This window comes from Schistocerca nitens, chromosome 1 (genome assembly GCF_023898315.1).
Source record: "Schistocerca nitens isolate TAMUIC-IGC-003100 chromosome 1, iqSchNite1.1, whole genome shotgun sequence".
NCBI classification, from domain to species: Eukaryota; Metazoa; Arthropoda; class Insecta; order Orthoptera; family Acrididae; genus Schistocerca; species Schistocerca nitens.
The window spans coordinates 1,309,152,047-1,309,175,993 of NC_064614.1; the positions used below are offsets into that span (position 1 = coordinate 1,309,152,047).

General features: G+C 39.6%; 1 protein-coding gene across 1 annotated transcript in view; it reads right to left on the reverse strand.

The window, feature by feature from the left end:
* Positions 1 to 23,947, reverse strand: part of LOC126202743 (ubiquitin-protein ligase E3B) — a 312,843-nt gene that overhangs the window by 35,786 nt on the left and 253,110 nt on the right. The window contains exon 15 of the mRNA XM_049936890.1: positions 6,573 to 6,737. Coding sequence (XP_049792847.1) covers positions 6,573 to 6,737 — 165 coding nt within the window. The remainder of the gene's footprint in view (positions 1 to 6,572; positions 6,738 to 23,947) is intronic.

Consider the following 23,947-nt stretch of genomic DNA (forward strand, 5'->3'; position numbering starts at 1 on the left):
CTCGCATGAAGAACCTAATGAAACTGCAGGTGTGTTTGGGCAAAGTCAACTATTACTCCAATTCCCTCCCCCAGGAAAACCGTATTTCACAACTCTCAATCATTTTTCTCCTGGACGTTCATCGGTTGTGGCAGCCGACGCATCTGCCTATGGCATCGGGTGGTACTGGTACAAAGGAATGAGGATAGCTCCAAATAGTCGACTGCTTATGCATCCGAGACATTGACCCTGTCACAATGCAGTTACACACAGATAGAAAAGGAGGCATCAGACATAATGTATGCTGTTAAAAAATGCCATGTCTACCTTTTTTGGCAAAGTTCTCTCTCATTATGGATCACAGGCCCATTGTTACCTTGTTCAGCCCTCCTGGAGCAAACGGCTCAACGCTTACAGTGCTGGACACTGTTCCTGAGTGCTTACAATTATGTCATCTGGTTTAAGCCCACGGCACAACATTCTAATGCCAGTGCTTTTTAGCATATCACTGCTGGACTGGACCCCAATTTAAAAAAAAACAGGAGATACACTGACACTACACATAAATATATATTGGACAGTTTCCCCATTACGGAAGCACGTCGCCGCAGCCAGATGCTGCAATCCCATACTGTGGCAGGTCCTCCGATATGTGACCCACAGCTGGCTGACCGAACTCACTCACGGTTTGACGACCGAGCTCAAACCCTGGAAACTAATTGCTCACAGGCTCTCGGGGGTTGATGCCATTTGTCTCTCAGACACTGAGATTGCCACGAATTGGGTGGTCATTCCTGCTGAATTGCAGCAATGTCTTCTACGCTTGCTCCACCAGGATCATTGGGGGACGTCACGCACGAAGGCTTTGGCTTACTGACACATCTATTGGCTGGGTATCAACAGTGTGCCCAGGAACAAGAGAAACAACCACAGTCATCTGCACCCTGGACTACACCCCGCCATCGCTGGGACTGCAACCGCCTCGATTTTGTGGGGACATTTTTAGGGTGGATCAGGCTGCTCATTATGTGCGCCTATTCCAAATAACCAATGGTGGTACGAATGGCATCCACCACAAATGGTGCCAACCTCTCTGCCTTAGCCCAGATTTTGGCCACACCTCGGTTTCTGGTAAAGACTCCCAACTCACAGCATCTTCTTTCAAAGAGTTCTGCATGGGCAATAGCATAAAACACATTCTCAACCTTCCATTCCACCCACACTCAAATGGTGTGTCAGAACATCTAGTTTGTACCTTTAAGTAACAAATGAAGAACACTGTCAAATCCTCTGCCACCACCTCAGCCCTCACCTCGTTTTAGAGCACCTGTCACACAACGTCGATTGAAGGTCGTAGCTCAGCAGAGCCGCTCTGTGGACGCTGCTTCATCTTCTGATGCTGTCCCCTTCTGTACCCCACTCTCAGCCATCCCAGCATTACACACGAGGCGCGGCTGTGTGGGTCTGCTCTGTGGGTGTCCCAGAGCTCAGATGCCGGCAATGGCAGTAGAAGCCAATGGGCGTTAAGTTACATCTGTCCAAACACAGACGGGGCTCGAGTGCCGCCACCACCACCACCACCACCACCACCAGCTCTGGTCTCTAGCACAGATGGAATACCCGTCACTGTCCCTTCCCCCTCCGTCTACCACTTCCTCTACACCCCTCATATCGTGCAGCATGAGCCAGTGGGTCTTTTGCCATAAATACTGACAAGAAAAAGTCACATAGCAGCAGTATGTCAATCTCTGCTCCCCCTCTAAGCTAAGACAAACAGCAGACTCCAATTCTTAGTCAATTCACACCCAACACAGTTTACAAGTCCATTCATTATGTACTGTGTCCGCTTGCTTAGCTGAAAGGTAATGTGTTTTCCTACCACGCACCAGGCCCAGGTTTGATTCCTGGCGGGGTTGAAGATTTTCTCCACTCGTGGACTGGACGTTGTGTTGCCCTCTTCATCACTGATGAGCATTTTGCCCAATGTGGAGTCACCTGAAATAAGGTCTGCAACCCGGCGGCTGAACTTCCCTGCACGGAGCCTCCCAACCGACAACACCACACGATCATATAACGTCATTTATGTACTTCGTGGTTAATGACGTGACACTGAAAATCTGTTTGCGTTAGATGCCTTTACTACATTTGGTTTCTCTATTGTGGATGCTGTGCATCTGGTGTCAGTCCAAGTATGTTATCAAGAATTGGATTCCGTGTGGTCTGAGTTCTCAGATGTGCTTGCTCCAGGGTTAGGTTGTGTAAACAATTTCGTGGCACACATCACCCTCAAATCCTCCACCTGCCTTCACTTTTTTTGGTTGCAGCTGGTGCCAGTAGCTTTACCCGGCCAGGTTAGGACGGAGCTGGAATATTTAACATCACTGGCCGTTACACCGAAGGGAATTTGCTTACTGCAGCCTGCAGCAGTACACGGGTGGCATATATTGTCCCGAGAAGGCAATGTGAGGGCCTTCAGCCCCTCAGTTGTTAAATGTGTTTGGGACGTGTAAACTACTTTCATTGTTTTGTTGTTAATGTAACTCCATGACCTAGTGATTGTTTCTCTTTTAAAGGGGTGTGTTTCATTCTGTTCCTAGTTAGAACAGATATAACAATTAGTAAGGATAAGAAACAGAATGAACACACTGGCTAAGTAACAGGTAAAGCAGGTGACAGAATCCCAAGGAAATCTTACGTGTAACTTGTGTGACCCAATTAGAATAGTGATCAAGTCTTTGAAACCCATAAGAAATAAGATTAACTGGCTGTACTGTACGTACACAAATAAAGACAAGAAAAAAATGTTACAGGTTAGTTTGACTCATCGGAAATGCTGAGAAATCTAAATTAACAGATGACTGAAGAGAAATGCAAATTATCCCACAAAGGCCTACCAACAAAATTTCAGGAACCTGTGTTCAGTGAAGAATATAAATTTATTCTCAAGTCCTATGTGTATCACTCCCATGGCGAATGTGAAGACAAAATTAGACCAGTTATAGCGTGCAGATTTAAGCAGTCATTTTTTCTGTGCTCCATAAGCAACTGGAACTGAAAGGAATGCTAATGTGTGGTACGCTCTGTCACACATTTCACTGTGGTTTGCAGGTTACATATGTAGATGCACATGCCGGAGTGTCAGAGCAGAAGTAGCCGAGGGTGCCGCACGGCCACTGCCTGGTGCACAGTATCAGCATTCCGGGAACTCTCACGATACATTCCTATCTGTAATAGTAAACTGGCATGCCATTGCCCCAGGAGTTTGGAGATACATGTGAGTAGTGCTAAACCTACTCTTAGAGCAGTCTTACAGCACAGGATGAACACGACCAGTTATCGTGCCGTTTGTGTGCCGGCAGAGCCCTCACATTACCTATCAAAACCGTCACAAGGCATGCAGTCAGTATTTGTGTCACACATTGTACATTTATATATAAAAACAAAGATGATGTGACTTACCAAACGAAAGCGCTGGCAGGTCAATAGACAGACAAACAAACACAAACATACACACAAAATTCTAGCTTTCGCAACCAACGGTTGCCTCGTCAGGAAAGAGGGAAGGAGAGGGAAAGACGAAAGGATGTGGGTTTTAAGGGAGAGGGTAAGGAGTCATTCCAATCCCGGGAGCGGAAAGACTTACCTTAGGGGGAAAAAAGGACGGGTATACACTCGCACACACACATATCCATCCACATATATACAGACACAAGCAGACATATTCAAAGACAGAGACGTCAGTCGAGGCGGAAGTGCAGAGGCAAAGATGTTGTTGAATAACATGTGAGGTATGAGTGGCGGCAACTTGAAATTAGCGGAGATTGAGGCCTGGTGGGTAACGGGAAGAGAGGATATATTGAAGAGCAAGTTCCCATCTCCGGAGTTCGGATAGGTTGGTGTTAGTGGGAAGTATCCAGATAACCCGGACGGTGTAACACTGTGCCAAGATGTGCTGGCTGTGCACCAAGGCATGTTTAGCCACAGGGTGATCCTCATTAGCAACAAACACTGTCTGCCTGTGTCCATTCATGCGAATGGACAGTTTGTTGCTGGTCATTCCCACATAGAATGCGTCACAATGTAGGCAGGTAAGTTGATAATCACGTGGGTGCTTTCACACGTGGCTCTGCCTTTGATCGTGTACACCTTCCGGGTTACATGACTGGAGCAGGTGGTGGTGGGAGGGTGCATGGGACAGGTTTTACACCGGGGGCGGTTACAAGGGTAGGAGCCAGAGGGTAGGGAAGGTGGTTTGGGGATTTCATAGGGATGAACTAACAGGTTACAAAGATTAGGTGGACGGCGGAAAGACACTCTTGGTGGAGTGGGGAGGATTTCATGAAGGATGGATCTCATATATCATGTGGATCATATATGTGTGTGCGAGTGTATACCTGTCCTTTTTTGCCCCTAAGGTAAGTCTTTCCGCTCCCGGGATTGGAATGACTCCTTACCCTCTCCCTTAAAACCCACATCCTTTCGTCTTTCCCTCTCCTTCCCTCTTTCCTGACGAGGCAACCGTTGGTTGCGAAAGCTAGAATTTTGTGTGTATGTTTGTGTTTGTTTGTGTGTCTATCAACCTGCCAGCGCTTTCGTTTGGTAAGTCACATCATCTTTGTTTTTATATATATTTTTCCCACGTGGAATGTTTCCCTCTATTATATACATTGTACATTTAAATTGAGAGGGCAGCCAACTCCGATTCCCCACACAATCTGCAGAATAGTTCAGTGAGCAGCCCATCCCCACTTGCTCACTGTAACGTGATTCATAGAGACTGACACCTTATAAGAATGACAACTGCACGACACAAATGTCTAGATCTTCCTCGGCTGGTTCTCTTAACACTCACCAACTTGTTGCTCTTCCACATTTCTCAATAGAGTCACCTTTTGAAAAGTGTAATGCACATGTAGTAAATGCAGAGAATACGTTCTCCAGTGTAGCGAGAACTCATACCTGCTACCATTTTTTTTATTGAACTGTAGTTTTTTTAAATTATATAACAGTTTCTACTTGTCTCAGGTTGAACAACCAGCTCTTTTTGCAAGCAAAGCAGCTCTGTAAATTTGTTTTGTATCAAAGGTAAGAGACTCCAAAAATATGTGAAATTCTTGAGAATCTTAACTAACCAACAACAAAAAAAGCTACCAAACTGAATAAAAAGCTGTTGAAGAAGCTTTGTAAATTTGTATTGCACTGTGGCAGATGGACTGAAAAAATACACAATATTTTCAAGAAAGTCAACCAAGCTATTATTTTACTAGGAAAAGCTACCACATTTAGTTATATTGAAAGCAAAAATTGATAATTTATGTGGAATTCAAATTGCAGCTCCAGGAAATGTAGTTCCCTCTCTCTCTCTCTCTCTCTCTCTCTCTCTGTGTGTGTGTGTGTGTGTGTGTGTGTGTTTACGCGTGCGCGCGTGTCTGTTTTTTTAGTTAACTCTGAAGGACATAGTGCAAAACCTCATCAATGCTTTCGAGCCTTGTTTTTGTGGTGTTGACCACCTGTACAATTAGTGGTTACCTTTAGCCCTCACCTTGTCACTTTAATTATTTATTAGTGAATCACAATACTGCTAAATTATTTAGTCACCATGTGGGAGGTAATTAATGTGCAAATACAGGAATACTAATATGAGGTAATGGACACAGTGTCATGTCTTTTCAAGTGTGTATGTTTGTGTTTCAGTTTTTAATTAAGTAAAAAATCACTGCTTTTTCGCCTTTGTCACAGGAGTGAGTTTCTAAGACTCAAATTAATCTGCTTTCCCCTGTTAACCTGACAGGAGAACATTTCAAGCGAGCCTGATATCAGCTGTAATGTTATTTGTGACATTCTCCGCTGACAGAGACAACTACAGTCCAATTCGTACTTCTTACAATTTCTCTTCTGCCCATATTTCCACTGGATAATGGTATGCATGCACACTATTGTCTAGTACCTTACACTATTATCTAGTACCTCACTGAAGACATCTTCAGCAAGTTTTCCACTTTTGTTGTCATTTGGCGCTGTATTTTGTCTCGAATTTTGATTTCATCATTTCCTTCTTTTTTTTTCCAACAAATTTTTAACCTATTTCAGCAATGCAATGCCACATGAATAATATGTTCTCCCCGTAGTTGTTTATTTGTCCTGTCTCCCATAAGTACTCCCCATTTCACCCATTATCCTTTGAATATATATACTGAATCTCATGAGCATCACTTTTTTCTATACAGTTCCTCGTAAATTATCCTGTACTGTAGCTCTGAAAATTGTGAGCAAATGTTTCCATCTTAGAAACTCAAATGGCTTTCCAAACCAAGACATGATGAATATGAGACTGCAAAGTCTATTCAGAAGCAGCCATGAACTCAGATTACAACACTGTAAAACACAAAATTACAACATACCAGACTCTGCTACTGAATGTCAGATTTTTAATCTCTCAATCTTTTTCACTCATATGAAAAAGAAACATATAATTTAAAACTACTAACACATTTGAGCGCGCACATGCGCGCGTCAATGTTCCAGTTCTTAAAGAAATATTGAACTGTTTAAAAGTAAAGATTCCAGAGGCAAAAAATAAAGTTAAATATTACCTTCAAAAACAGCTTCCTTTCTTCATTTGTAAAGTCTTTTTCCAAAATATCCCACAACCAGCAGACAACTCTGTGGGAATCATGGAAGCCCCCATAATACTGTGTATGTTTCCGAAGATCTTTAAGATCTAATGGTACATTGTCACCTGAGATCAACCTTTGTAGCTGAAAGGAAATCAGAACACCTCATATTGTAATTAGTTGCAACTCAGATCAATATGCTACAATCTGCAAACCACCATTTTGCACCCATCAAATCATATATAGTAGATTGTTGAATATCCAGCTTGTAACTATCTGGTCTCCTTAATATCCTGCTTACTTACTCTGGTTTACATAATTAATGTCATAATAATTCCTACTCATAATAAAATGAGGATTAATTTATTGCACATACTGCACTTCTCCAAAACTTCAGCAAACAGATCTGGCTGCAAAGCTGTGTGGCCTTTAGAAATATTTAATGCATCTTTTGTGCTTCAATCACATCTGCAGACACAACTATAAGGCATATACTGTTTTTTTAATATTTTAATATTGAATAAATTATTGGAACCACTCTTCAACAAACAATACTTAGAAGCCCTCTCCTAGCACTCACAAAGAGTAACTGACACACACAGATGAGCTCTGTCGGCAATCGTGTTCATTTCTTCAGTTGCATATTACACATCCAAAGGGTGTGTGTCATGAAATTGTTCTTTATTTGGTACTTTATGTTTTAATTACAGAGTCCGAAATGGGTGATAAATAAAAGAAATAAATAAAAACTTTTCGTGGCTAGTGACTGGATTCTGGAATAGCAGCAAAAACTATTGCTTTGGATTTAAGGATAGGAAAAAATACTGTTGGGGACTGGAAAAAATACTATTGGGGACTGGAAGAAAAATCAAAGAGAAACTGGAAAGTGATGTGCTTCCTTCTGTACCTGCAGTAGCAGAGGCAAAACATAAAAGATATTCCTCAATCAATTTTTATTGGGAAAAACCAATAAAGAAGAATATTGCTGATGTTGACAAACAAATCAAAACAAAACACAAGTTAAGCAAGAAACAATGCATGGATCCCACTTCGGATCTTCTAACAGAAGAATAACAAAATAAAATGTTTTCCAAAGAAGTCCCTCACTCGAGAAAGTCCACCAAACAAAAGATAGAAACAAAACTACTTGAGAGTGGTCAGCACAGCATTGCCGCAAAGCTGTCCAGGGAGGCCAGACCACCATTACTTGACACTCTTTAGTTACAGTACAAAGCTACCACTCCTGACGATCTGGCACTACCGGCAGATGAGGCGTGCGGATTTTGCAGCCAGTGCAGCAGATCCCTACAAGTCCAGGTGGCACGTCAAACTGCCTTCTGGCCAGCAATGGCTGGCTTATAAGGCTGGTTGGCAGATGCATCTTTTAGGCTATTTTTAATCACACGAGTCACGTAGGAAAATAGACTGCTTGTCGATCCTGACCTCAGGCACTGCTATCGATCCCTGCAGCTCGGGTAGTGGACCCCGGAGGCCACTGACTGAGACACGAGGCTGTGTTTTCATCTCCGGCAGTGGTCTCGGTCGTACTCCAAACATCTGCTTCGGTTTCACTCACAGGATGAAGGCATCCCGCATCTCCGTTCTGTCAGGCGGGATGCCAATGCTGCAGGCGGATGGGATAGATGTTGCACTTCCCAAACTAGTGGAAGTTGAATAAAAGTAAGGAAGAAAATGTTGAAAGGTAAGTGAAAAGAAAGTGAGGAAGTATTATTCTTGTTGCATGAATATTTAAGAGGAAAAAATTTGCCCATTACTCTGCCTATATTTCAATTTCAACAGCAAATAGAAACAGAATAATCAGAGTTTACTGCCAAAGATGGTAGGTTGGATTGGTAATAAAAATGATTCATTGTTCACCAGATTCCCATTAGTAGAGAGGCTTTATTTGCTAACATAGAGACTGTGCCATTGTTCAAAGACTATCTTTCAAAGTTAATTGATGAGGAGGGAATTTCCGGTGTACAGTTGTGATGAGAGTGATTTACATTACAAGATGCTCCCTACAAATACACTCGCTTTGAAAAAGGAAGCTGCGGCACCTGTGTACGAGAAGAGTAAAGAATGAGTTACCGTGTCAGCTTGCAGAAATGCAACTGGCAGTGAGAAGCTCAGGCTTCCAATAGTGGAGAAATCGCGAAAACCTAGAGCTTGCGAAAACGTGACAAATTGGGAACCACTGCCCCTACATCACAACAACAAAAGAAAGCCTGGATGAATTCATAAATCTTTAAAACCTGGTTCCTAAACAAATCTGTACCAGTTGTAGACAAATACTTGAAAGAGGATAATTTACCAATGAAAGCTCAGCCGCTTCCTGATAAATTGTGCCTTCGCATCCTGTCAGTTACAAATTCACAGATGGAGATATCAAAGCATTGTTTTTACCGCCAAATGTAACCGATGGACCAGGACATCACTGAAATGTCTTTGTCGATATCAGCAACTGATAACAATGAAGACTGTGTAACCATTCTGAAGAGAACTGGCTGGCTTGTTACATGTCACAATGGGGTTGGCTGAAGTGTGGGAAGAGATTCTGAACATATCACTTGAAAGGTCTCGGAAAATGCGATGGATATTTTAACTTAGAATAAATGTGTGACAGTGAAGTTAAATATGGAAACAATGATATAGTTTCATTGCTCAAAAATGTGTCGGGCTGTGAAGATGTCAATGTAGAGAATGTCACAGAATGGATGCAAATGATGAAGTTGATGAACTAACTGACAACAATACTGTGGAAATGGTGATGCAGGAGAAGTAAAACGAGAGGAGAGGGAGAAATCCCATCCCTCATTCAGAAGGGTTCAAGACGATTAAGGCAGCACTGCAGTACACTGGTGAGCAGGAGAAAGCAACACTAGTTGATATCATGTATTTGTGTAAGTGGACAGATACTGCAGCACGGAAGAGGGCTAAAGGAGGGGAACAGTCATCTATAAAAGACCTCAGACCTAGAAGTTCCATCTTTTTGTTAGATCTGGCTTTTCACAAGTGTGTAATCATACAATCATACTTTACAATGCAGAACGTTTTCTGTGCCCTGTAATAACTTTTGAAGGGTGCAGTATGTACATAACAAACACTTATTACATAAATGTTATGAAATTGGATTTTGGTATAAAAAAGGGTTATTTAAATGGTATGGCTGAGGTCAGAAGAGAGAATTTTTTGAACTCTGGACTGTCTGGCTTTTTTGTTATCTGGCTTGACCTTATGCCACATTAGGCTGGATAGTCAAGAGTCTCCTGTACATTGCACTGTTCTACTTGTATACTGTTGTTGTGAATGACTGACTACTGAGCACTAGTACTTTCATACCACATCAGTTTATAATCCATGGTATTTACATTATTTAAAATGACAGTGTTACAGTAAAATCAAATAATGAAAAGTCTACAATGCAATAACAACAACATGCCAATGCCTCATTATCTTCAAACTCACAACTTCCTTCCTGGTTGATAAGGTTTTCCCTTACTAATGCTCTTTATTCCATACTCAGTGGATAGACAAATGGTGAACAAGAAGTCCAAGTATAGTACGGACATTACATTAAATGTGTATGTAGAGTGTACTAAGAAAACTAAATCCAGCCAGCACATGGATTTTGAGTGTCCATTGTGAAATAAAAGACAGTTAGTTTTAATTTTTTCAACCTCTAAAGGATAGAATCAATGTACGAACTGCAGTATTTGAAACTTTTGTGGGATTCAGTTGCATTGAAGAACATTATAAAGTCCACTGCCGAGACCTCATAGTTCACTTATTTTTATGCTCATCTTCATATCAGTAGATTCAAATTACAAATAATTTGACCCTATTTTTCTCACATCAACCACAATTATTACAGAAATTTATGTTATTCTGCATTGTTTTGTGATTTGACATTTGTAATGATCAACCAAACAGCCCCTCAGTTGCTAAGTGATTATTTTAACACAGTATTTAGACAGGTCAGCATGGCTGGTGGTCTTGAAGGTGAAATACATTTACAGCAACAGAGAGTGGCATCATCAATTGTTTGAAGATAGTATATGTCATGCGTGGCTCTCAGCACCAAGAAGAATGTAAAAACCCTGTCACAAATCAGAACACAGGTGACCCTTATCATGTTGTTGTGGCTGTTTCTTTATGGGGATGCTAAAAAAGATTACAGAAGTTTAAGGTACTTATTACCAACAGGGTAGTACACTTCTGCTACTAATGAACTGGAATGTAGTAGCTGGTGTTTGCTTGTTGAAACATTGCTTTCATTCAGTTCAGGGAGGGCTCACTGTATGGCTCGAAATTGTGGTTGAATACCTACAATGTCTGCTTAAATTGACTTATTTATTTACCCTCCGCCACGTACCATGCGGTGGCTTGCGGAGTATCTATGTAGATGCAGATGTAACCCTATAAATGGTGCATGCAGTTTTCCAAACATACTCACTAGTAGCTCAATATCAGAGCAATGCTAATTTATTAGAAGCGATTGTGAAACATTGGGGTCATAAGCTTTGAGTTGGTAGTTTTTTCTGTGAAAGTGGAGACTTAATGGGTCATCTTTCAAAAGAAGTCATGATGATGAACATCAATTTTGACCAGCCAATATTAAACGTATTGAGAAAATTTTGACAGAATTCTGTTTCTGAATTTTGCAGTGTCATATCCTTTGACTGCAAACATCCTTGAAAAGATTACTCTCTTGTATGGTATTGCTATTCAAAGACTCTGATAAATGCATTAGTGCAAGCAAGTCCTCTTCTATCAGTTTCTGAATGTGAAATGTATCTTCCTCTGGTAACAGCTACTGTTGGCTGCCATCTTAGTCCTTCTTCTTCAAAATAATTTCCTTTGTAACTAAATTTATAAAAGAAATGAAAAACTATGTGTATGGAATTACAAAATCCTCATAATACTTTTAAAAAGGGTCCAATATTATTATACAAAATACTCCTGTTTCAATGTCTGTGGCTGAAACAACTGAATACGGCACAGATCGCTTCCATCAACTCCAAAATCAGCATTTAATTCAGTGAGACTTGCTTATCCTTCAAAAATGTTAGGTGAGTTGTCTAATGATTAATGATGACAGTCATTCCTGAACAAGAAGTGAGCTTCTAGTAGGGCACTATCTTATCTTGCAAGTGGCTGAGGAATTTTATCAGTAAGGTATGTGTCCCAAATGTGACGGCCTCTCACAGTAATATGGAGCAATAATTGTACTGCCCTTTCACCAATCTTCGCTTTCTAAATCCATTGAAGATGTTGAGGCATAACACTTCTTTTGCTCCAGTCTCAGGACTGCAACCACAGTGTCAGCCAGCTGAAGGAGTGCTGTGGGCACTCCCTAAACAAAATCCAGCACGGGGTACAGATTTCCTTCAGCAAAGGTGTACACCCTGCAGTAAAACACAGCCTTCAAATGAACAAATCATCATTCATAATTTTTACCACAGTCACTGACATAAATTGAGTTATGTGATGACATATTACACAGCAATCTTTCCTTCCTTCTCGGGAGCTGTTCTCTCTGATGATAGGCTGTCAGCAATGGGGAATGGAAACCTCTTCATAAGCTAGTTACTTTGTGAATTGTCAAACTGCCAAATATCATTTCAGCCATTTCCATGAATGTTTTCCCACACCTTAATTTATGTGTTAGCTGCCAATCTTATTATAATAATTTACATTATATGACCTCCACCGGATCACTTTAGTCAATTTTATACAAAGTGTTTTTCAGTTACCTGTTGGCCCTGTAGCTCTTTATTCCCTCGTCGTCTGTCTCCCCACAACTTTTCTCCTTCTTTAAATACGTCAACTGGTTTCCTTCACCTCTTCTGTACGGAGTCTCTCAATGTGCCTGCCCATTTCTTTTCTGTGTCTTCCTTGTGGTCTCTTTCCAATTAGCCTTTGACAAAAACACTTTTTTTCCCCTTTTCCTTATATCTCCCATTCTCATCATACGTCTACATCAACTCAACTTTGTCGTTTACATCTTGTCCCAAAGTTGAGAGACTCTTGCCCCTTATGTGTTCTCTTCTTTTCTGATTCTATCCTTTCTTGTCTTGCCTTCAGTACATCTTAAAAATTTCATCTTTGCTCCCTTCATTCTGCTCTCTTTCCTTTTTGGTTGCATTACACGTACCAGGTTCATATGCTAGACATCACAGAATATCCCTTACACTCTGGTAAAAGCCGTCTGCTTGTTGTAATCATTTCCCAATTTCGGAGGGTATCATGCAATAATTTCTAACCATCTTTCATCAAAGTACTTGCTATTTTGACCACTTTCAAAAGTTCTCCATTCAATTTTATCTTTCTCTTGCATTTTTGCCCCTTGTCATCACTACTGTTTTGCTCTCCTTTGTCCTTACTATCTTCCCAATTCGTCTATCTCTTGGTTCCACAAATCTACTTGAATTTGCACCTGCATTTTCTCCTCACCCCATATTGTTGTGTATCTGCAAACAAGTTGGCTTCTGTACATCTCTTCCATTTTTTTTTAAATATTAATACACACTGTTTGTGATCTCAAAATTAGAGAAAGGAACACAAAAGAAGCTTACAAAAACAATACTAGGTGAGGTATATTATTTCTAACCATAATTACATGAATGGCTGTCAGGAAAGTAAGATATTCTGTTTGCCCAACTGCTTTGTTCATGTGCCATTGTTGTTTGCTGTGGGGTTATATTAATGAATGACTGTTAAGTGAGATTTGTTAACAATGTAAAATAAATTACCTATGTCCACAGTAATCAAACAATTGAAAATGGGGTGTAACAATATTATGAAAATGAAAGTTGCTACTCACCATACAGTGGAGATGCAGAGTTGCAAACAAATCTATCAGCCATTAAGGCCTTCGATCAACAATAGACCACACACACACACACACACACACACACACACACACACGACTGCAGCCTAAGGCAACTGAAACCACACTGTGAGCAGCAGCACCACTGCATGATGAGTGTGGCGACTGGGTGGGGCTAAGGAGGGGGCTGGGGCGGGAACAGGGAGGTATAGTACGGTGGGGTGGCGTACAGTGAAGCGCTGCAGAAGGAGGGGGGGGGGGGAATTAGTGGGAAAGGAGACAACTAGACAAATAAAAAGACTAGGTGTGATGGTGGAATGACGACTGTGAAGTGCTGACATTGGAACAGAGAAGCGGCTGGATGGGTGAGGATAGTGACTAATGACGGTTGAAGCAATGAGGATTATGGAAACGTAAGATGTACTGCAAGGAATGTTCTTACCTGCGCAATTCAGAAAAGCTGGTGTTGGTGGAAGGATCCATATGGCACAGGCTGCGAAGCAGTCATTGAAATGAAGGATGTAATGTTTGGCAGTGTGTTCAGCAACAGTGTGGTCCATTTGTTTCTTGGCCACAGTTTGTCGGTGGCCATTCATGCGGACAGACAGCTTGTTGGTTGTCTTGCCCACATAGAATGCAGCACAGTGGTTGCAGCTTCACTGGTAGATCACATGACTGGTTTCACAGGTAGCCCTGCCATTGATGGGATAGGTGATGGTTGTGACTGGACTGGAGTAGATGGTGGTGGGAGGATGTATGGGACAGTTCTTGCATCTAGGTCTATTACAGGGGTATGAGCTGTACCATTACATCAGTATGTCCAATATAGTTGGATTTGCTTTACGTCACGTGAGTGTAAGGGAGTCGAAACCAGTAGTGACCCATGACATCATATCAACTTGAGATTTGTTTTATACGTGTAATTCATTTCTAATTAATGATATGGTTATAATAGAGGGAAACATTCCACGTAGGAAAAATATATCTAAAAACAAAGATGATGTGACTTACCAAATGAAAGTGCTGGCAGGTCGACAGACACACAAACAAACAGAAACATACACACAAAATTCTAGCTTTCGCAACAAACTGTTGCCTCATCAGGAAAGAGGGAAGGAGAGGGAAAGACGAAAGGATGTGGGTTTTAAGGGGGAGGGTAAGGAGTCATTCCAATCCCGGGAGCGGAAAGACTTACCTTAGGGGGAAAAAAAGGACGGGTATACACTTGCGCACACACACACATATCCATCCACACATAAACAGACACAAGCAGACATCTGTGTCTGTATATGTGTGGATGGATATGTGTGTGTGTGCGTGAGTGTATACCCGTCCTTTTTTCCCCCTAAGGTAAGTCTTTCCGCTCCCGGGATTGGAATGACTCCTTACCCTCCCCCTTAAAACCCACATCCTTTCATCTTTCCCTCTCCTTCCCTCTTTCCTGATGAGGCAACAGTTTGTTGCGAAAGCTTGAATTTTGTGTGTATGTTTGTGTTTGTTTGTGTGTCTGTCGACCTGCCAGCACTTTCATTTGGTAAGTCACATCATCTTTGATTTTAGATATAATTCATTTCTAAATTTTTTTGTTTATTTACAGAGTAAAGAATTTAATTATGTATTACATTTAATAGATAATGAGTTTTAATGAGATAGATATACATATGTTTTGACATAGCAAATCACCTTGTTGCATCATGCATGATATGTTTTCTCTTTGTAAGAACAAAAAATTTCTGTGTTGTTTGAGTGCGCGATCAAGTAATCGTCACGGGTGGATCTGCTGTAACTTTCATGAATGAACATAGAATTGTTAATTTAAACCCGGAATTGATTTAAAAATTATTCTAGGGAACCACGGGTCAACTTCGGTGCAAACAAATCGCGCGTGAATTCTCAAATATCGGCGCGGAGTTTAAGATATGCGGCTGGATATCGGGTGATATCGTCGCGTGTTCTATTCAGTATTATTAACCATAATTTACAGACATTAGCTAACAAATAACTATCAAAGACTTATATGAGCAGCATAGTAATTGTCTTGATGCTTAAAGCAGATGAGAAGCAAGTTACTGCCAGGATACGACAAATATTAAACATTGCATAGTCAGCTTGTTGATATGTTGCTTAGCATCTCATAAACACACAGTGATAGAATTACTGAAACAATCTTTTAAGTATCAATGACCACTACACACACATCAGAAACTAATTACTCAAACTGTGACTGACTTCTGGATTGGATGAGTTTTATTTTTATTTCAGCTAATTGGTATTAATAAACTTCTTTCGAGGTTGAAACTTCATCAATGGTGTCACGCTCATTCAGTTTAGTAGAACGATAGATAGTACTACCTATGCTACTATTTATAGTTTTAAAAGAAAAGAGAGCACATACCTGTTTTTCTTTTGAGAAATGTTCGTACTTCAGTCATCAGTCTTCTCAAACCAGAGGCACGAGTGACTCTCCCTCACAGCACTACGATATCGTGAACCACCACACACGTGCGCCCCATTCTCTCTACATTTCTGCATTGAAAATCCTGAGATATAGCCACGGTACGAAGAAGAAAGAAAGAAGACGAAAGATCAGCGAAAGAAATGGAGCAGAGAGAGAAGGGGAGGTCACATTTGGCACCCAACATGGGGCCTGAGTACATTGCAGCACAGCAAACATCTAGCCACAACGTCGAACTTCGCATGGACCGACTGAATAAGTACTCGCTATTGAAATGCAAAACTTGCAGGTATGAATAGAGTAGTGAATTAAAATTTGTTAATGTATTCTTTAGTGGGTGTAGTAACGATGTTAGTAGCAGCAGTGTGTTGGGGGATTTAATTTGCAAAAATGCAATCTCAAAGAAAAAGAGATTTGAATAAGAGTACGAAAAATACGGATGCAGGGAGTAGTGATAAGGAAACAGAACCTGAGCTTCAGGGTGAGGCATTTCAGGAATTAAATGTGGGGCAGACATTTCATAGGCTAAGGGAGTAGAGTGATGGAATGTGAAAGAGACAGAATCACAAACACCAGGTTTGGGTGAAAGTGATGTGCATGATACTGAAACAGATAGGGAGACAGGTGCAACAGCCGGTGGCCCAAGTGAAGTAGAGATGTCCACTAGCGTGGTAACGGACAGGGATGCGAAGATATTGGATTTGTTGGTGGCATTAAACACAAACGTGCCTTCACTGAACACAGATATGAGTTCACTGAAAACCGACATGCATTCACTCAACACAGACATGGGTTCATTGAAAATGGAAATGGGTTCCCTAAATGAGAAATTTGAGGAATTACAACTTGGCTGGGAAGAACAATTAAATACTAAGTTCGAAGAATTTGAAACAAAAGTATCTAAGGATATTAACGATTTACATTCTGAACTTAAAGGAAAAATAAATGAAGTAGACAGTAAATGTGATATTATCTCACAATGGCATACCGATTTATCAAACAGAGTCAGTAGTTGCAAAAGTAGTTGTCTGAAAAACAGTGTGCAGATCGAGGATCTGTCCGAAAAATGACACATTTCAAAAAGGATATGTGTAAAGATATTGATAAGTATTTAAAGGAACAAACTTCAAAATTGGCGGAAGATCTTAATGAATGGATTGAGGTTAAGAATAAGGAGGTTGAGGAGAAATTTAATAATGCTCTCAAAGTGAAACGATCCGAACTTATAGAGAGGAAACAGTCGGAACACGAAAGAACTTGTTAATTTGTTTACTGATGAATTTCAGGCAATTAAGGAAAGGTTAATTGAAGAACTGCCGACAGGGCATCGGGACACAAATTTTAAAATGTCTATTTTATGTCGGAGGTCATTACAAAATGTTTTGACTGACAATAATCATTCAATGAACAAATCGAAAAACAGTTGACACCGTAGTGAGAGTACATGTAACTACAGTACCACGGTACCTGATAATCTTATGAACGTTATGAGAATGAACATGACCTGTTTGTACAGAGAGGGTATCTATCGTCTCTAAAAGTTGAAACTAGCATGTTTAAAAGCAGGCAATTTCTGACATTTTTGTCAGAGAAGGAGAACATCCATCCCAAAATTTTCATAATTTACTTCAAGCGTAGTTTTCCACGTAATTGGTCAGAACAAGATAAGCTTCAGTTCATCGTATCCAAAATTACAGGTGAAGCAGCTCTGAGGCCTGCAGAAGCAAGCGAGAACTGTAGTACTTGTGCAGAATCTGAGTAGCTTTTTCTGCCAAAATACTGGTCTAAGAGCAAACAGGTACGATTACGTAAGGAAGTGTACCAACTCGAATATTATAACAGTAAGCGAAGTTCACTGCCACATGTACCTGATTGTGATTTGGAACAGTTTTTGTCTGTAGTTGATTCTATTAATCTGATTGTGGAAGATGCCAGAATTTGGAATAATAATCAATGGTCTATTACACAGCGTAATGATGCTGGTATTAATAATCGTGGTGGTGGTCGTAATGATGACAACAGAGATAGGAACGCTCAACCTACACTAACAGAAGGAAAGCAAACGACGCACTATGACTATAATAAAACTAAAAATGAAAGAGATCAATATAAACGCGATGCTAATTATACTAAGAAAACCAATGGGAAAAATGGTAATTGCGTAATTTATGCCAACACGGGAAAGCCTAATTGTAAACACAGACATGATAGATATCCGGAAGAAGACCCTGATAGGATACGACTGTGGGTAGATTATTTGCAAGGTACTGCCCCAGCATCACAACTGCAAGGGCCAATATCACTGAGTGACAAACCAATACTGAATTCTGAACACAATATTCGTATAGTGGAAGTTCATGAATCACTGATGAAGACATCCACCGAAAGGTTAAACTAAAAATGGCCTCCAAAAGCCTTCCTAGGATGACCGGGGATGGAAAGGAGGGCAGGCATCATTTTTCAGTAGATGTATTGAGATATAATAATGATTTGGACTTAAGGGAAGAGTGCAGTGAAAAAGTGCCGAATATTTCGAATAAAGGTGGATAAATTTTACAAGCTGTCATGCAAGCAATAGTAAATGGTATCAATATTGAGATCTTGATTCACACAGATGCAAACATTAGTGTAATGACACAAGAGTGTTATAAACAGATCAGGAGAGGAGGGAGAGTATTTACGTTTCCTGTTACTGGATGCACTTTATCCAGTGCATTTGATGCGAAAGCACAGATAATCTCAAAATAGGCACGAATCGACATTATACGGGGATTGGAGGGGGGGGGGGCTACTATAGACAGTACCTTCCTGATTGTTTCGAAAATGGCCATACCCTGCTTTGGGGTCTTGATTTTTTTGTGTAGAGTCGGAGCAGTAATTAATTTGAAAGAAGAGACGTGTACTTTGAACTCTGGAAGCAAGCTTGTGACAATTTCTATGATGAAGGGCAAGTAGTCCCACAGTAAAGTTGTATAAAAATAATGGTTAGCTATATTGGTGTTAAATGCGATTCAGCAAATTGAATTTATTTTATCGAATCTTCTGAAGAAGAGATAGATCAAGACAAAATACGAGACAAAGTTTTTGAATCCGAATGTCTGACGTTACATCAGAGTGGAGAGTTACTATGTTTGTTAACTAATTATGCCTCAGTATTTAGTAAATGTCCAGCAATCACCAAAGAGTTCGAGTTTAATATTCAAACCTATCCTCATGAAGCCTTTTGTCACACTTCATACTCTATTCCGTGGTCTAAGAGAGAGGCAGTGAACAAAGAAATCACTAAGATGTTAGAGTGGGAAATAACAGAACCCTCTAATTCTCAATATTCAAGCCCTCTGTTGGCTGTCATAAAATCGAATGGTGATGTAAGACTAGTTCTTGACACTAGGGAAATAAACAAAATTATTATTCCAGTACAAACGAGACCCGAGAATTTAGAACTTATTCAGAAGTTAAATGGTGCCCGCTTTTTGACATCCCTGGATATGAGGAGTTCCTATTGGCAGACAAGAATATCGCCTGAATCACGGAAGTACACTGCTTTTATCTTTCTTGGGAGAAGCTATCAATTCATGGTTATGCCATTCGGTTTAAACATCAGTGGAGCAGTGTTTATTTCCGCATTAGATACCATACTTAAGTCAGATCTCCTTGACAAAGTTACTTTGTATGTAGATGACCTTTTGGTCACGACTACAACATGGGAGGAGCATCTCGATTTGTTAGAGAAAGTATGGTATTAATGAAATTCTCAGAGTACAGAGTGACAGTGAATCTGATGAAGTCAAAATTTGCCAAGAATCAAATAAAGTTTCTCGGGCACATAATTACGCCGAACAAAATTATTTCCGACCCCAAGAAGATGAATGTTATCAAAAAGTGCCCGTACCCTCGGAATAAAAAAGAATTAAAATTTTTTTTTGGCTTGGTTCATTCTTCTGTCGATTTCTACCTGACCAAATAATTAGCCAATCTGTTTACTACAACTATTGTGAAAGAACATTACTTGGAAATAGACCCAAGAATGGAGCTAAGCATTTGATAAAATCCAGCATGCTTTGATTAATGCACTACTTCTGCACCATCCGAATCTTGAACAAGACTTTTGTATTGTAACATATGCTTCAGAAACAGGTTTAGGTGTCACATTATTTCAAATAGATGATCTGTGTGACCTGAACACCATCAAAATTATAGGGTTTGCAAGCAGAACACTGTCTAAATGTGAGAGAGCATATTGTACCACTGAATTAGAGGTTTTAGCTGTCATTTGGGCACTCAAGAAGTTCAGGTATTTTGTTTATGGCAAGAGGACTACGATATACTGTGATCATAAGGCTTTATCATTTATCTTGACAGGTCGAATGTTTCATTCACGGTTAACCCGGTGGGCCCTGTTGTTACAAGAATACAACATTTTGGTGCAATACATAAGGGGAAAAGACAATGTAATTTCTGATGCTTTATCTCGACTACCAAAAGGGAGAACGAATGAAGAATGAACTATCTTTAAATTTTAAAGTAATGGACATATCACTAATTATTACAAAGAACAAGTTTCAGAGCTGTGTCAAAAGCTGCCACAGTTGCAAGAAGAAGACCTACATCGGAAGTCTATTAGGGACAAGATTAAGCACAAAAATCCTGCTGATACTAAAGATCAATATACTGTACAATCTGAGGCATTATTTAGGAAAGAATCTACCAAAACCAACTGGAAACTTTGTGTCCCACAGGGTTATATAGAGCCATTACTTTGATATACTCATTTGAAGTGGGGACATTTTTGGCCTTCTAAATGTAAAACCAAGTCGGGTGAATACTGCAATAATCCGAACCTAGAATTAGTAGTGAATAATATTCTGAAGAAATGCAAAATATCCCATCACACCAAATCCATAAATTATTGTCAAACAATCTAACTACATCCTATAATTCCTCACCAACCTTTAACACTAATAGCTTGCGATGTGAGTGGTCCATGTCCGACTGCACGAGGAAGATTTAAGTATATACTGGCTTGTTACGACATTTTTTTCAAAATATGTCAATTTATATCTGTTGTGGAGTCTACATGTCCGACCAATGTTAAGGAGATTAATCATCAGTTACATTACTGATTATGGGAAACCAAAAGTGATTCTGACTGACAATGCAGCATATTTTACTAGTGGATTGTGGAAAAGGACTATGAACAAAACATAATATCAAACATATATACATATCCTGGTTTTATCCTTGTGGGAATCCAATAGGGAGACTGTTTAGGGAATTAAACCGCTTTCTACGAGCAGATACACCACAGTGACAATACCAATGGATTGATTGGTTGCCAGAATTCGAGAGGATCTACAATGATCTACCACATGGTGCTACTGGACAGTCAACGAATCAGATAATGCACGGAAAAACGAATTTCAAAATTGGTTAGGGAATTGGCCCAGAATTCAAGAAGATGATCGAACACAAGGGGATATTCTGCAAAAAGTTTGACAAAAGTGTAAAGAAAGTAATCACATATGCAGTTGGTGAGAAAATACTATTAAGAAATCATTCAAAACTATCCAGCCAGAAGAAACTTAACAAAAGTGGCAGTATTTGTATATAGGGCCTTACAAAATAATTCAAATACCACATGAAGGAAGTTCCATATTAGCTGATTGTGACTCAGATACCATAAAGGGTCTGTTTCACCATAAAGAAATTAAGAAATACTTTCAGTAAGAAGAAAAGGGCAAGAGCATTGAAATAAACTGCAAGAAAGAAAAAGAAAGAAAGAATTTGATACTGAGTCACTACTAATGGAATGAAGCCTTATGAATAACACAAAGGCATATCATGAATGCTACTGTGTGTTGGGGGAATGAAGAATTGATTTAAGATTTGTAAATATTTTCCTTACATTTTTATATGTTATGAAGAATATGTTATTAATAATAGTATTAAGATGAAAAATAATTTCATGCGTGTGTGTGGTGGGTATGAGAGAGAAAAAGGACAGGACTTGATAAGAAGGAACATGTATATGGAAAAGGAAAAGGAGATCATCATCATCGAGAAGATGACCTGCAACAGATCGCTTCAGAGAATTCATTGTCAAATAGAGTAAATCTGAACACGAGATATATTAAAATAATTTTGTGACTATTATCACAAAAGGTACGAAATGGGAGAACAAACATTGTGTAAACACGAAAATGATGGAAACACTGGAATGGTTCACCGAAGTAATTTAGAAACAACAGCAGACATGAAAGGATTTTAGTATAAAATGGAAGAGAATTATGACGCAATATTAATGTGACTTGCAAGCAAAAACAAAATAAGTATATTCACTGTATCTATGAATGATAAACCAAATCAACATTCAAGAGAACTTAACAGATTCTTAGAATGTATCACATGATAGTGAAGTCTGTATTCAACAATGAACAAATTGAGTATAGTAAACGAACACCAGTGTTAAGATGTATTAATAATGATAATATCTCTTATTAAATTAAAGTTGTAAATCAGTTGCTGGAACAGATTATGTTACCACATGCAACAACATGTTGATAAACATGAAATGCCAAGGATACAATGCTGACACCAAAGAAAATCAAAAGACTCACTGTTAAGCAACAGAGATGACCCTATCAGCCAAACTATCAAATAACCTGGCAGTATGTGCAGCCTGTTTAAGATCTGGAATCGCCGATCGACAAGCAGCAGTACTGGGTTCATTGAACGACAGCAAGCCGAAGACTGCTTTGTGTAGTCAGTTAAAGAAGGGCTTCTCAACTAATAGTGTTGTGAAGTTAGTACAGTGAAGTGAAAGTGTAATATTTTTGTGAAAAAGTGCTTAAAAAGTTTGGCCAAATATTATACGTTTGTGGTTTACTTAATGGGCAAATCCTGTTAAGCTCCTCAGGACTTGATAAGAAGGAACATGTATATGGAAAAGGAAAAGGAGATCATCATCATCGAGAAGATGACCTGCAACAGATCGCTTCAGAGAATTCATTGTCAAATAGAGTAAATCTGAACACGAGATATATTAAAATAATTTTGTGACTATTATCACAAAAGGTACGAAATGGGAGAACAAACATTGTGTAAACACGAAAATGATGGAAACACTGGAATGGTTCACCGAAGTACTTTAGAAACAACAGCAGACATGAAAGGATTTTAGTATAAAATGGAAGAGAATTATGACACAATATTAATGTGACTTGCAAGCAAAAACAAAATAAGTATATTCACTGTATCTATGAATGATAAACCAAATCAACATTCAAGAGAACTTAACAGATTCTTAGAATGTATCACATGATAGTGAAGTCTGTATTCAACAATGAACAAATTGAGTATAGTAAACGAGCACCAGTGTTAAGATGTATTAATAATGATAATATCTCTTATTAAATTAAAGTTGTAAATCAGTTGCTGGAACAGATTATGTTACCACATGCAACAACATGTTGATAAACATGAAATGCCAAGGATACAATGCTGACACCAAAGAAAATCAAAAGACTCACTGGTAAGCAACAGAGATGACCCTATCAGCCAAACTATCAAATAACCTGGCAGTATGTGCAGCCTGTTTAAGATCTGGAATCGCCGATCGACAAGCAGCAGTACTGGGTTCGTTGAACGACAGCAAGCCGAAGACTGCTTTGTGTAGTCAGTTAAAGAAGGGCTTCTCAACTAATAGTGTTGTGAAGTTAGTACAGTGAAGTGAAAGTGTAATATTTTTGTGAAAAAGTGCTTAAAAAGTTTGGCCAAATATTATACGTTTGTGGTTTACTTAATGGGCAAATCCTGTTAAGCTCCTCATTTAATCAATGCTGTAAAGATCAATGTACGATGTTCATAACTTGTAGTACGAATCTGGAAATGACTGGTTCAAAAACAACAGTACACAACACCATATTATCATTGTTCGGAGAAACCTCCAATATCTGTGACCTTTCAAAGATGTTAAGGTTTGGGGGGGGGGGGGGGGGGGCGATGTAACATTACATGCGGATGTCCAATACAATAGGATCTACTTCGCGTCATGTGAGTGTAGGGGAG